The sequence below is a fragment of the Micromys minutus genome (genome assembly GCF_963924665.1).
Source record: "Micromys minutus genome assembly, chromosome: 1".
Classification (NCBI taxonomy): domain Eukaryota; kingdom Metazoa; phylum Chordata; class Mammalia; order Rodentia; family Muridae; genus Micromys; species Micromys minutus.
Genome location: NC_137969.1, coordinates 253,341,772 through 253,357,159, shown reverse-complemented (window position 1 = coordinate 253,357,159; position 15,388 = coordinate 253,341,772). Strand labels below are relative to the sequence as shown.

Below are 15,388 nucleotides of genomic sequence, written 5' to 3'. Positions count from 1 at the left end.
TAGAGCTCATTTGGTTAATTGGGATTTTAAATAGGATATTCTGCTCTGAAAAAACTAATGAAATTTGAATGAGGTTGTGTTCTAAGATGGTATTGTTTGAATTCAGTTTCCTGGATTTTTAAAAACATAAATATAATTACGGATTTTTATAGGGCATAGTGTAATAACTTTTTTAAAGACTCGTTTATTTATGTGAGTACACTGTAGCTGTCTTCAGACACACTAGAAGAGAACATCAGATTTCATTATAGATGCTTATGAGCCACCATGTGGCTGCTGGAAATTGAACTCAGGACCTGTGAAAGAGCACTCAGTGCTCTTAACTACTGAGCCATCTCTCCAGCCCCACAATGTAATGATTTAATGAATGTATATTATGTGTTTTGGTTAATAGGGAGGTTCACATTTCTGTCTCCTTGAACTTAAAATTTTGATAAATCTATGATGATTTTTGCATATTTATGACATTCAACTTGTCTTGGAATAGCTCTGGAATTTTCTGTTATGGTGGTTATTGACTGGTGTCAGGTTGTTCCAGGGGCTATAAAGAGTAGTCTGTTTTTGTTTAACTAATTTCATCCAAGCATTAAGAAGGCCATACGGCCAGGTATGGAGGCACGAGGCTGTAATTTCAGCCCTTGAGAGGCAAAGACTATGCAGTAGGGCGTCATCTCAGCAAACGGTCAGTTACATCACAGGTGCTTCTCTGTGAACTTTGGGTTTGCTGTGTTTGCGTCTCAGCTCAGCTAATATCTGTTTAATGTTACAGCAATGGGTGAGACCCTCCCAAAAAAGCTTTTATCTTGCTCTCTCGTTTTCTGAAGTGTTTTGACCAGACTAGCTTTTGAATTGATACCCCTGAAGAATGTTCAGTTACTAACAGAAGCATAGTTACTGACTGTGAATAGTCACATCGTGGACTTCAAAGCCTGTTGGTGTGTTTTGGAGCCAGGTAGGCTAGAACACCCGCACAGCTAATCTAATACTCAAGAGTTTCTTCACTTCTAGCTCTTGGAAGGAAAAAACTCTGTTAGGGGTTATACATATACTCACTCTATCTTTATTATTTTATGCATAATCGTTAATCCAAGGCTAGCCTGAATAATACCACAAGTGAATATAATGGATAGAGATGAAAACAGCACGTCCTTTAATAACCACTTTTCTTCCTTGGTAATTACAGCTGCTGAGATAGAAAGGTTCAGTGCCATGTTCCAGGAAAAGAAGCAGGAAGTTCAGACTGCCATCTTACGAGTTGATCAGCTTAGTCAGCAGCTAGAAGATTTAAAGAAAGGAAAGCTGAATGGGTTCCAGTCGTACAATGGCAGGTTGACAGGGCCAGCAGCAGTGGAGTTAAAGCGACTCTACCAAGAGCTGCAGGTAAGAGCCTGGGCCTGGGGCTGGTTAGATACAGGCATTGTCCTGACTTTGTCCTTAGGATGCCAGGGATTCAGAGCCTGGAAACGCATTCCTAGATCCTAACTTGATACTAGTTCTGACTCATCACATGAAAATGCCTCCAAAAGGGCTCACTCCTAAGACCTTTAGGGAGACAAAACATGAGATTTCAGCCTTCGACATTTCCATCTCTCGGCCTTGGAGAAATGATTCAGAGCTCTTAAGCACTTAGTGTTCTTGCAGAAAACCCAAGTTGCGTTTCCAGCACTACACGGTGGCTCACAGACATCTGCAACTGCCTCCCTCCTTTGCCCTGCAAGCACTGAGCACACATAATGCACATACTGTTCATCCAACACTCCTCCTTTGCCTTCAGCAGGAATACATACAGACACACATGTACACACACACACATACACATAAGTAAAACAATAATAATAAAATGTCAGCTACAGCTCAGCAAACTAAGTACTATATTTGGAATTTAGGGTTATCTGTGTGATACTCCAGTTACTTCTATAGTTGAAATTCCTCATTCAGTGGCTAAGGGTCTGCCTCCTGGATTCTAACAGAGCTGCTGCAGAGGCTGCCCCCAGGACTCAGAGAGTGCTATTGGCCCTTGTCCTGCATGTACTTTGAAGAGGATGAATAGTTGAAGGTGTTTGTCCTGTTTTTGTTCCATAAGAACTGCTGGGCAACAGCATGAACTCAAGGCCAACCTGTGTATATAGCAAGGTCCTGTTAGTCAGTGGTGGAGTTCTTGCCTGCCAGTATTTATAAGGTCCTGGGTTCAGTCTCTGGCACCAGAACTCGAGCAAGCAGAAGCTACTTCTGTACTGGCTCCCCTGTGCTGTGCCTGCACACAGTGGCAAGTCAGCTCTGCAAACATTCAAACACAGAGTCACACTTCCTTTCCTTCCTCCATGCTCTTCTCTTTTCTTTCATCTTCCTGGAAGTGAAAATTTGACCTCTTTATGGTCACTCTTCCTTCTCTCTCTCTCCCTCACTCTCTCCTTCCCTTCCTCCCATTGGTTTTTAACACAGACTTTCTCTGTGAAATTCTGGGCTATTGTGGAACTCACTTTGTAGACCAGGCTGGCCTTGAACTCAGAGATATGCCTGCCTCTGCTTCCTGAGTACTGGGATTAAAGGCTTGTGATACCATGCATGGCTAGGAATGTGACCTTTTAACTAATATAGATACAGTTTTTACTCTAGAAAGTACTCCCCTGAGATGGGAGGAAGGAGGAGAAAAAGAGAAAGTACTCCCCTTTATTAAAATAATGGGAAACATTCTATCCATAAATTCTGTTTTCCATAACAGCGAAGGGGTGGGGGCTCTTGTTGAAAAACACAGTAAATATTAAAAAGCTCAGAGTCTTGTGCTTCTGGATTACTCTGCTAGGAATCAAAACTTAGAAGTGAGTATTCGCCAAAGTAGAAACACAGATTTGTCATGTCAGGCCAGTCTCTTCCCTGACACCCACAACTGCCTCTCAGAACAGCCCAACAGAAACGAAGACTACCAAGTTGAGAGGTCAGAGGTCATGTAAGCTGTTCATTGCAGTGCCTGCTATTCTGTAACACTAACAAAGGGGCAACTTTACTTTCAAACTCTGTGTTTATCACTAGCCATGCATTTTGGAATTAGTTCCTGTGCATTTGTAACATACGGTCATTATAGAGAGGCTTGGCCACCACATGCCCACAGTTCACTTCTGCATTTGCAGATAGTTTTCATGATCAGCATAAGCAGGCCCGTCAGTGCAGCCGTGACACGGAGATGGTCAGCATCTGGTGTGTGGCGAACAGCAGTGTAAGAAGGGGAAGTGTGTAGTCTCTTTTGTGTGAGACAGGGTTTCTTTGTATCACTGGCTATCTGGAACCCTCTGTAGACCAGGCTGGACTTTTTTAACTCATAGAGATCCACCTGCCTCTGCTTTCCAAGAGCTGGGTTTAAAGGTGTGTTTCACCACTTCCTGGTCCTTATATAACAAAATCAATCAAAGTACATTGAGAAATGGTTACAGACTGTAAGGGTTTGTTTGTTGTTTATTGAGAGTGAGCCTCACACGGTCCATGTTGGCCCTGAACTTAGTGTGCATATAGCCAGAGCTAGCCCGAAATTCCAGATCCTCCTGCTTCCATCTCCGTCATGTTGGCATTGCAAGCATGGGCTACCTTCCCTGGCTTACTCGTTACCAGTTTAGCTTGGTGTTCCATTGACCCCAGAGACCCCTCTTGGCACCAGCCATTTTATCGTGTGGCTCCTGCTGGTATTGCACAGTTCTGTGGCTAAGTTTTGAAAAACAAATGAGTTGTCTACCAGGAATTTTTTATTTTATTATTTTTTTAATTTGGAGACAATATCTCACTGTGTATCCTGAGTGGCCTGGAACTCGCAGACAGCCACCTGCATGTGTGTGTCTTCATATGCAATTCCTGAAAGCTCTTGACCAGCTGCTTTCTAGAATGTTTTAGTCTACTTTGTGGAGGTTGCACTTTTTTAAAAAGTCTTTGTTGTTTGGATTCATGGAGTCTGAGTACCTTGCAGCGGTGTGGATAACCGACACGCCGTGGCCAGGGCAGACTGGCCCTGAGGAGATAACACATTTTGATTCACGTGTGGAACCCATATAGGACCCACCTACTAGACACCTAACAGGATATAGTTAATGCAACTTTTACTTTGTATTTTCTCCTTTGCAGATCCGTAACCAGCTTAATCAGGAACAGAATTCCAAGCTCCAGCAGCAGAAGGAGCTCTTGAACAAGCGCAACATGGAAGTGGCCATGATGGATAAGCGGATCAGCGAGCTTCGTGAGCGCCTTTACGGCAAGAAAATCCAGGCATGTGCAGGAGTGGATGGCTGTGAGCTAAACTGCCATAGGGCTTCATCTAAAAGTCCCCAGTTGTTGCTGGACCTGCTGCTACATACTGAAGCTCAGTTCTTAGGAGGTGGAGGCAGGAGATTTGTAAATTAGTGGCCAGTCTGGGCTATATAGAGAAATCATGTCTCAACAACAGTCTTGAACAAAATGCTATATAGAATTCCATTTTCAAAAATATTTGCTATTCTAAATTTCAAAATAGTAAATATTTTGAGCAAAAGCTGAAATAGTACAGGAATATTCACATGGGGAATGGTAGTCTTCCCCTATTCTCCAGAACTGACTGTTACTAATGGTTCCAGTCTTCTGCTTAATCCAGACACAAAGCTATAGAGGTGGGAAATGGGATTGTGGCACATGTTAGTCAGTCTGCACCTTGATTTTTTTTAAACAGCATGGTGACTTTCCAGATCGCTGCCCCATTCCTTTAACATCTGATACTGTACCATGGTCCAGGATGTGCCTGTCCTTTACCCTCTGAGTCTCGCTGCCTGTCAGTGTGAGAGTTGAAACAAGCTCTATGCCTTGTGTCTAGCTGGATGCCACACCCAACCCTCACACATCGTGGGCACCTCGGGCTGAGGGAAGAGCAGGACAGGTGCCCACGTGTCTTTCCTGCTCTGACTCTCCATGGACACAGGAGACGGTCTGGGGACAGAGGTGTCTAAGTGATGCTCTGAGGAGGGTGTGGGTGTCAGGCCTTGAGTGGATTTGAAGTTAGGTGACAAATCAAGATTAACAACACAGAGGCCATAAAAGGCAAGATTCTGTGTGGATTTATATTGAGTGGTGGGGAGAGGTATTCAGAGAGGTGGAGGAGAAAGAAGGGAGGGAAAGAGGATGAGAAAGTTACCTTCAGGAATTGGCATATGTGGGTTCTTTCTGCTTTAGATTTTAAAATTTTTTGTATGTCTATGCACCATATGCACACAGTGCCCACAGAGGCCAGAAGAGGGTGTCAGAGTCAGTCTTTGGAACTGAACATGGGTCCTAGGAATCAAATCCAGATCCACTGGCAACGTGGCCAGTACTCTTTACTGCTAAGGTAGTTCTCCAACCTGGCTTACATGTTGATAAAGGCTAGCAACTCTGAAACCTAGAGCACAGAGAACTTGGGAGCTTAAGTACAAAGCTGGCTGCTATAGTCCCCTCTTTCTGGATGACCTCTGTTTTCTCAAGGCATTGCACCAGTTTCATGAGACACCCCCATCTTACAGAGCGTCCTCTGTCTTAGAGTCGATGAAATGCTAATTTTATCTAAAAAGGGTCTTCCTGGCAACGTCTAAATTACTGTGTGAGCACCTATCTCTGTACTGTGGCTTAGCCAAGATGTATAAAACTGCACCACCACCATCCCCAAACTCAAACAAAGGGGAAACAAAACAACTGTCACAGGACTAATGAGGTGTTTCAGCAAAACAACACACTTGTCACCAAGCCTGACAATCCAAGTTCAAGCCAGAACCCACATAGTGCAATGGACTCAAAGAACCAATTCCTATAGTAAGTTGTCCCTGACCTCTACACATCCACACACACACAATAAAAAAGTGAAAGACCACAAATAGCTACTAGATAAGTTACCCTGTTTCAGGGATCTTGAAAAGGATGGTGTGTTTGCAGAGCCTGGCTCTTCTGGAAGACCTAGGTACTTGTGCTCATGTGTGAAGGTCTTGAGCCTTTCCCAGCATGTGGAATTGTGGGTGCAGTTGGGAATCCAGGTTTCCCTGTAGAACCTTCCTAGCAAGGAGCCATAAGGAGCCTTGGACCTCTAGGTAGAATCCTGCCATACTTGCTTTTGATCTTGGTCAGTATCGCATGGTGGGTGACTTCTGCTTGGTTGTACCCTTTCTTACAAAAGCAGAACTGTTCCCAGAGATGCAGAGTCCCTGTCAGGACTGGAGTGTCACCTGAGTACTCATCCTGCATCCTTACGGTAACTCTCATCCTAACCGTAGATTCAGACACAGAGGTCAGAGAGGCTAAGTTACTAGCCTGAGACTGCACAGTGAGTAACAGGATTTGAAGCCATGTGCAGAGAACAAGCAGGCTCGTCTGTCTATGCAGCAGGGGGATCGCATCCCTGAGTGAAGGAAGACAGTCCTCAGGTTATAGGACTCACGCTAGCATCTTGTCAGTGCTTTCAGAGCTCACCAGCAGGCAGGTGTCAAGTTCTCTGAAGGCTTGCTCCCGTTCTCCATGCTGGTCTTTTAGGCAAAGGGCTTCCCAGGTAACAAGCTGAGTGACCTTCCTCTCTCCCAGGCCGACAGTCTCTCACTGGACTTAGTCTTGACTCCAGTTTCATCCTCATTGCAGCTGAACCGTGTGAATGGCACATCATCACCACAGTCACCCCTGAGCACCTCTGGTCGTGTCGCTGCTGTGGGTCCTTATATCCAGGTTCCCAGTACTGGGGGGTTTCCTCTCCCAGGGGACCCTGTCAAGCCCCAGTCTCTCAGCATTGCCTCAAGTGCTACCCACGTAAGATCCAAATCTGGTAAGTTGCCCCAGGCCTCCCCTGGGGAGCATGGGAGGAGTATATGGGCAGCAGCTCTGCCCCGGTAAATCCGGGCTCTCTTCCCCAAGGGTCACTGCTGTCCACAACAGTGACCCCTGATCTGAAGGTCTCCACTGTGCTTTACAATTACAAATGACAAGTCACGGTAGCGCACACACCACAGTCAGGAAATCCACAGGTTTGAGTTGGATTATGGGCGTGGCTGTGAAGCCATGCTGGATCTACAGCACCAGGGATCAAGGCCAGGAGAGGAGAGGGAAATGCCCCAAACCCTTTCTTTGGGCTTTGCAGCACTGTGCTCTGGGGACTCACTGCATGGGCTTCCATCCAGGCATCGGGCTCTCTGTGTGGAGAGGATGATTGTTTTTTACACTAACAGATTAAGAATCAGGAATGCCAGGTATGGTGACATGCACCTGTGATCCCGGTAGTCAGGAGGCAGTAGGAAGATGGTCACAAGTTCAAGGCCAGCATAGGCTACATAAAGAGACCCTGTCTAAAGTTTCCTAACAAGGTTTCCTTACAATGACTAGAGTTGGCCTGTATACACAGAATCACCAATCTTTCCTGGCATATTTAGTTTGTGAAAATATTATTGTCCTGATGCAAAGCTGGTGTTTTGTGTTTTTTTCTCCCCTCAGGTTAGTAACAAGTTTGTGGTAATCTTTTGTGCTGCTGCCCTTTTCGGGTGTGGAGAGTAGTTGTTTTTGAGTCAGGGTCTCATTCTGTGGCCTTGGCTGTTCTGTAACTCACTGTGTAGACCAGGCAGATCCTCCTGCCTCTGTTCTACTGGGATAAAGGCATTGTTGCTGCTTTCTGTTGCTTGGCACCTACTGTGCATAGCTACTTCTGCCATCTGGCTCCTGACTCCAAGCAAGGGGAGCCAGAGCCCCATGCTTTATGACCATATCTTAGCAGTCAGATAGGTTCTGTGTTGAGCTTGACCACCTCATTGCAGCATGCGTTGGTAAGGATGACTCCCTTATCCGTGGTACAAGTGTGGAAATGTTTAGTGGCAAGAAATTAGCATGGTTATCTCCTGCTCTGTTGAATCAGTTGTTAAAACTTCTTCCAAGCTGGCATCAAGGCAGAGACAGGCCTCTGAGTTCAAAACCAGCCTGGTCTACAGAACTAGTTCCAGGACAGCCACGGCTACACAAAGAAACCAAAACAACACCAACACAAACTTTCAAGCTGAGAATGCCACCTTTTTTCCAGTCTCTGCTCAAGTGCTGTGTCGCCTCCTAAGGTTGCCAGAAGATGCCTCTACCCTCTTTTCTTCCCAGTAGCTGAAAGCAGCTCATGCAGTTTTCCTGTGCAAACACAGGCTGGGGTCAGGGTCTCAGCTGTGGAGCTAGGAAGAGAAATTATCCTCAGGGTTACTGTGATCCATGTTGGCTCTCCTGCTTCTGTTACCTAGACGGCTACAGTAGATGCAGAGGGACCAGCACATGGACAGTGTCAGACCTGGACATCGGGCCTCATTGCAGCTCCTCGGGGCACTCTGCCAGCCCTCTTGTAAACTGTATGTCACCTAACGGCCTTAGTGGGGCACTTGATCTATAACACACTGAATCAACAATCACTTGTTTTTCCAAACTGACAAAGGACTGTTACTTACCCCTGCACTTGGAAGCAATACTGGGCTAATAGACATGTCCCTTCTAGCCCAGTTGTGGAATTGGGGGTATGGCCTCTGCGTGGTCATCCAGATGTGGTTGGTCACTAAGTGATAGATGTTGGCATGGAAAGGGCTGTGTTTGTGGCAGAGGAGAGCTGCTCATTTCTCAAGAAATGAAGATGAACTGCTGGGCATCATGGCACACACTAGGAGGCTGAAGCAGCATTCAAAGTTCTAGGCCAGCCTGGGCTACATAGTGAAACCTTACCTCAGAAAAAGAGTGGAGATTTTCTGAGTTATTTATGAAGCCTGTTTCTTATCATAATCAAAGGCCCTTTGCTTTGTAATACAAATAAGTGGCTACTTTTAACATCTACCTTATCCTGAGGGAAAAAAGTTTCTTAATCCTCTCATGGCTGCTTCCTGTAAAACTTCCCATTGCTGTGGGACTTCTGAGACCAGTGAGCAGCCATATTGATTCCCATGCCCCTGAGAGCAGAAAATCCCATCTCAGCCTACCTGCCATGGCTCTCCAGTTAGCCTTGCCTTCCCAGTAAGCTGAGTTTTCCCTGGGAGCCTCTGGTGAGTTTCGTAGAGCCCACATGCCCAGTCACTCACCTGGAAGGGAGTGAAAGCTCACGTGCTTGTCAGGAGGCTGGCAGACTGAAGGGAGCTTGTGTTAGCCTCTGAAACGTCTCACCAGTCCTGGCACTGTCGTCAGTGAATGATGCCGAGCAGCTAGAGCATCAGGGCAGCTTGTCCCTGCAGTACATGCCACCGGAATATTCTGGAGCAGCTAACACTCAAGACTGGAGCAGTTATGACAGATGACCTTTGTTCTGCTGCCCAGTCCTCCCACCTGCATTGTTCCTGCTCGCACCTGGCTGGCTTGGGACTAAAGTTTGCCAGCCCATACCTGTGCCTGTCAGAGGAGCAGAGGCCTAAGGCAGGGCTAACCCCCGTTTCAGGTCACTTGTGTGAACTCCTTTTCAGTTTGGAAAACGCTCTATAATAAACATCTTTCTGTGGGCTTCCTGGAAACTTGCAGGTGATAACTGGCTTCCTAATCATTTCAACAAATACCACCAGTCAGAGAGAACAGGGCCTGGCCTCTTGTGCTCGGCCACAGACTACTTTACAGAAGAAGAACCTCTCACATTGGAGGAGAAATTTTATTTTAATAATGGAAATCACACAAATCAAATCTATTATGAAGTCAAATGCTAAGTCTTTTCCTATGGCTGTATGTGATTGCTTATAAATGGTACCTGGTGGGTAAGTGCTTGCTGTGTTATATGCTGTGGATATTCCAGTGTGGTACAGCCCTTGCTGCACAGCAGGGCCTTACCATGTTGGAAGTGCTGGCCACCATAGCCAGGATCGTGCCTTGGGCTTTAGGCAGGGCCTGCGGGCTTTGGAGCAAATTCATAAGCCTGCAGGTGTTGGAAGTCCCCGCACTGTATTTGTTTCTGCCTCAACTAACTTGAAGACATTTTTGTTTTTATTTAAATTCTATGCTACTTTCAAGCTAATGATGGAAACTGGCCAACATTAAAGCAGAATTCTGCTTCAGTGAAGTCAACTCAGATGCCTGGTGGAGACTGGAAGGACTCGGGCATGGAGGGAACCCTAAAGCAAGGTGCCATCTCAAGCCAGCCTTTGCCTTTGTCAGCCCTGGGAGCTACAGAGAAGCTGGTAGGTCATCTGGCTTTAATCACAGAGCCCCAGGGAGTTTCCTTCATGTTCTGATCTTCTCGAGGGTGTGAACTGTGAAGGCAGGTTACTCCTGATATGTCAGTTTTATATCCCGAGTCCTAGAGAGTCACTGGCCCTTAGGTGCCTGGGCATACTCAATCATGTTTAGACGGGTAATGAGTCCTATGTCCTTTTAAGGCTCAAAATTGTACTGTGTGCTGTTATAAATGGAAAAAAGTATGTTTACCCTTCCAAAGAGTAACTTACTGTTTTCTCTTAACTCCTAAATTTAGGGCATCGAGATTGGCAAAGGGCCACCTCCCATACCTGGTGTAGGCAAGCCACTGCCCCCAAGTTACGGGACATACCCAAGTCCTGGGCCCCTGGGCCCAGGATCAACAAGCTCTCTGGAGAGGAGGAAAGAAGGAAGCTTGCCCAGACCTGGTGCAGGCCCACCAAGTCGGCAGAAACCTGCCCCGCTGCCCCCAGCAGGCAATGCTCCCCAACCTGGCTCCTCACAGCAGATTCAGCAGAGGATCTCAGTGCCACCAAGTCCCACATACCCACCAGCGGGGCCACCTGCCTTTCCAACTGGAGATGGAAAACCTGAGCTTCCACTCACAGTGGCCATTAGGCCTTTCCTGGCTGATAAAGGGTCAAGGCCGCAGTCTCCCAGGAAAGGACCTCAGACAGTAAATTCAAGTTCTATATACTCCATGTACCTCCAGCAAGCCACACCACCTAAGAATTACCAGGCACCAGCGCATGGCACCTTAAATAAGTCAGTTAAAGCAGGTATGCTGGCTATACAATCTCTTTGAAATGGAAGATCCATTGCATGCTACTTAGGATAAGATAAAACATATTCTTACCTAAAACGTAGCTTGTCAGTTTGGGGTGAAATGAGACCAAGTGCAGAAATTTTTAAAGGGGAGCCACGCCCTGAGTGCCTCCCAGGTCGGCACAGTGAATCATTAGGAGGATAAGACTCCTGGGCTTTCCATTTTCCTCCTGCTTCAGGGCAGCTTGTGCCATCAGTTACCAGTGATTAGGGGTGGAGCTGCTGGCTGTTGCTAAGTACTCGTCCTGGGCTTGGGCAGTGGGGCGCTGCCAGGAGAGACATCCTGGAGCGCGTGATAGAAGGCAAATGAAAAGATACAGCACAGCTCCACGGACCTGAGGTCAGAGATTCCCATTCTAGCTGGAGGATTCTGTGAGCCAGATCAGGACTGCAGCATCCAGACTCCTGGATGGGTTTACCTATCAAGGATTTCCCGAGGAGTATGGTCTGTGGGCATGGGTCTGACCCTGGGAGAAGCTCTTGGGCCATAGATCAAATGTGTCCTGTTCCAAGGAGGTAAGTATCTCTCTCCATGTTGCCTGAGTCAGTCCCATGAATGCAGATGTAGTTGATTTGGAATTTTTCTTGGCCAGAAAACAACAGACTTTATTAGAGTGGGAATGCTCATGTCAACATCCTTTCCTTTTGAAAGATCCCAGTTTTGGAACAAAACATATAATCCAATTGAAAGGGAGCGAGTGGAGGGTCTTGGAAAAGATTTGCTAAGAATTTAGAACCTACCAGCAACAGTAGCTTCTATGTCGTCAAGTCAGTGCCAGGGAGAAGCTCCTGTTACAGCAGCCAGGATAAAATTGTTCTGTCCTCTGTTTCTCCTCCAGTATATGGAAAGCCTGTCCTACCGTCAGGGTCAGCATCTCCATCGCCCTTACCATTTCTTCATGGGTCACTGGGCACAGGCACGACACATCCTCAGCCACCTTCAGAATGTGCTGAGAAAGAGCCAGAACAGGAAGGCCCCAGTGTACCTGGGGAAGGCAGCTCGGTGGAAAGCCTGCCACGGCCGCTGAGCCCCACCAAACTCACACCCATCGTACACTCCCCACTTCGTTATCAGAGTGATGCGGACCTGGAAGCTCTCCGCAGGAAGCTGGCCAATGCACCCCGACCCCTGAAGAAGCGCAGCTCTATCACAGAGCCAGAGGGCCCTGGAGGGCCCAACATTCAAAAGTTGCTTTATCAACGCTTTAACACGCTGGCTGGTGGCATGGAGGGTACCCCTTTCTACCAGCCCAGCCCTTCACAGGACTTTGTGGGCACCTTAGCTGATGTGGACAATGGAAACACCAATGCCAATGGCAACTTGGATGAGTCTTTCCCTCCCCGGCCCACAGCCCCAGTTCCTGAAGAGCTTGCCCCATCCTCAGATGCCAATGATAATGAGTTACCTTCCCCTGAGCCAGAGGAACTCATTCGTCCCCAAACAGCTCATCAAACTGCTGAGCCCAGCGAGGAGGACAGTAATAACAATGTGGCCACAGTACCCTCCACAGAACAGATCCCAAGTCCTGTGGCTGAGGCTCCCTTAGAGGAGGATCAAGTCCCTCCAGCACCTCTTTCCCCTGTCGTCCATCCTCCAGCAGCATCCGCGGTGGGTATCCTCTCTGGAGCAAAGCCAGGCACGAAGAACTAGATGTGGGGAAGAACAGTCCCAAGCATAGCACATGGTACCCTAGTAAGCTAGATGACACTGCAGAGAGGGCTGGGGACCATCTCCATCTCAGGGACTACACACAGGGCTCTTAGTGGGATCTCTGAGCCACCGCCATGGGTAGTAGAGATGAGCTGACTCCCTTGGGGAAGACATTTTGTTCAACAGTGTGGCTATTACCATACTCCCTCCCACAAGTCTTTCCAGGAGTAGCTAGCAGCCTCAGGCATCCACCGCACTCAACTGATAGTCAGGCCCTACTAAGGCAGCCACCAGAGCTGCTCCTAGAGAACTGCCTTATTTCCTGCCACCCCTTCCCACAGCAGGGTCTTGGGTAAGTCTTTGACTTGGGTAGGTCACCTGATGCTGAACTGCTTTCACCTACCTACAGAGCAAACGGACCAACCTGAAGAAGCCCAACTCTGAACGCACAGGGCATGGGCTGAGAGTGCGCTTCAACCCCCTAGCACTGCTTCTAGATGCTTCTCTCGAAGGAGAGTTTGATCTAGTGCAGAGGATCATCTATGAGGTGAGTCATCCTCCCGTATGCATGTGCTGCTGGGAGTTGGAAAAGGAATGGCTGGCTTTCACATGCTCTGTGTCCTAGGTGGAAGACCCTAGCAAACCCAACGACGAAGGGATCACCCCCCTGCACAATGCTGTCTGTGCTGGCCACCACCATATCGTGAAGTTTCTGTTGGACTTTGGTGTCAATGTGAATGCTGCAGACAGTGATGGATGGTGAGAACCCATGGGTGTGGGAATGGAAAGGCCCAGAGGCCCACTCCCTACCTTACGGGAACAAATGGTTGGAGCCTCTAAGGGGGGTGCCCCTCGCTCACCCCAGGAAAGCCGTCTGTGGCACAGTGCCGCCCTTTGTGTTCTCCATGTGCCTGATTAGCACTTTCAAACATTCAACATGAAATACAGGCATCCAAAAAACCTAGCAGTACTCAATGACCCAGGGAGGGGTGACACTGTGGGGAGGAAGCTCCCCCTTCTCAGAAGAGAAGGGATGGGAGGAGCTGTGTGAGGGGAAAGGGGACTGATAGGGATGTAAGTGAATAAATGAATCAGTGGAAAAAACCAAAAATCTAGTAATAATTCTTTAAAAGGTGGAGAAGCAGTTGAAGAAAACACCTCAATGCCATTCTTTGGCCTCCACGCACCTGCACTTACACATTACAGCCTAGCTGTCTGTAAATAACTGTATCTTCAAATGTGTTATATATGTTGATACTGGTATGCATTTCTTGATCCACATACTGACACACTTTTCCAAAGATTTGCACACAGGTAACACGAGTGAATCACAACTTTTAAATGCTAGAAGTGGGGAAGCATGTGATTGTGCCACCTTCAATCCCAGCACTCAGGAGGCAGAGGCAGGAGGAGCCGCTCATGAGTTCAAGGCCAGCTTGGTCTACAGAGCAAGTCCCAGGACAGCCACACACAGAAAGTGTCTCAAACAAACAACAACAAAACAAGTAGAACTTTCTGGCACTAGAGATGCATAATTGGATGCTCTTCCAAAGGACCCAGTACTTGCTTCCCGGTACCCACACAACCGTTCATAACCATCTGTAACCTCGTCCCAGGGAATCCACTGACACCCTCCTTCTGGCCTTTGCATACACAGTGCACACGCATACATGCATGCAAAGCATCCATACACATAAAAATTAACAAAACACCTAGAAACTTGCCTAGCACATAGCTGTGGTACCTTTTCTTGGAGGTTTGTGTCACACCGGAGCCAGGTAGCCCTGGGTGGTTCCTGACTATGTGTTTCCCGCTCTGGTTCTAGGACACCACTGCATTGTGCTGCCTCTTGCAACAGTGTCCACCTCTGCAAGCAGCTGGTGGAAAGTGGAGCCGCCATCTTTGCCTCCACCATCAGTGACATCGAGACTGCTGCAGACAAGTGTGAAGAGATGGAGGAAGGATATATCCAGTGTTCCCAGTTTCTGTACGGTATGTACGGAGGCTTGGTGTTGAGACATTACTGTTTGCCAGTTGGTACTGAACTCACAGCAGCAGCAGGCAACACAATTCTTGGGCAGTAAAGAACCTGGACAGGCACACAGGTTCTGGCAGACACATCCCACGTGGAATGGAGGCTGCAGTCACATAGGGAGAGGCTGGTAAGGGAGGAAGTCACTCAAGACCCCGTGTTGATGTCACATCTACAATACCCAAGGTGCAAAGCACCGTGTGTACCCGCTGTGTTGCTTCTCAGGGCCGTCACAGCTCCTTATTTGATGGTTGCCTAAAGTTTGTTCTTGATATGAGTTTTATTTCACCTTTATCTCTGCTGGCCACCATCTGCTAAAACCTGTATCCCTTTCTCATCCTAGGGGTACAAGAGAAGCTGGGAGTAATGAACAAAGGCGCTGTGTATGCTCTGTGGGACTATGAGGCCCAGAACAGTGATGAGCTGTCCTTCCATGAAGGGGATGCCATCACCATCTTGAGGCGCAAAGATGAAAATGAGACCGAGTGGTGGTGGGCTCGTCTTGGGGACCGGGAGGGCTATGTGCCCAAAAACTTGCTTGGGGTAAGCACTCAGCACACTCGGCTTAGATGCTGGAAGTCTTCTGGCCTTGTTGACCTGTACAGAAGTCACAGACACTCAGCATGGGGTTCAGTTCTGCTGGCATCAATGTAGAACAACACTTCTCTCCAAGCCCCAGTAGTCTGCTCTGTGTATGGGCAAGTCCCCAGTCCCTAGAGTTGTGTGGCTTTGCCACATAA

At 47.6% G+C, this 15,388-nt stretch overlaps 1 protein-coding gene across 1 annotated transcript in view; it reads left to right on the top strand.

Annotated features, from left to right (window-relative positions):
- The window catches only part of PPP1R13B (protein phosphatase 1 regulatory subunit 13B), a 74,797-nt gene that overhangs the window by 57,616 nt on the left and 1,793 nt on the right, over positions 1–15,388 (top strand). The window contains exons 7-16 of the mRNA XM_080931977.1: positions 1,184–1,380; positions 4,108–4,248; positions 6,607–6,787; positions 9,958–10,124; positions 10,418–10,919; positions 11,805–12,574; positions 13,026–13,163; positions 13,242–13,375; positions 14,442–14,608; positions 14,992–15,191. Coding sequence (XP_080788103.1) covers positions 1,184–1,380; positions 4,108–4,248; positions 6,607–6,787; positions 9,958–10,124; positions 10,418–10,919; positions 11,805–12,574; positions 13,026–13,163; positions 13,242–13,375; positions 14,442–14,608; positions 14,992–15,191 — 2,597 coding nt within the window. The remainder of the gene's footprint in view (positions 1–1,183; positions 1,381–4,107; positions 4,249–6,606; positions 6,788–9,957; positions 10,125–10,417; positions 10,920–11,804; positions 12,575–13,025; positions 13,164–13,241; positions 13,376–14,441; positions 14,609–14,991; positions 15,192–15,388) is intronic.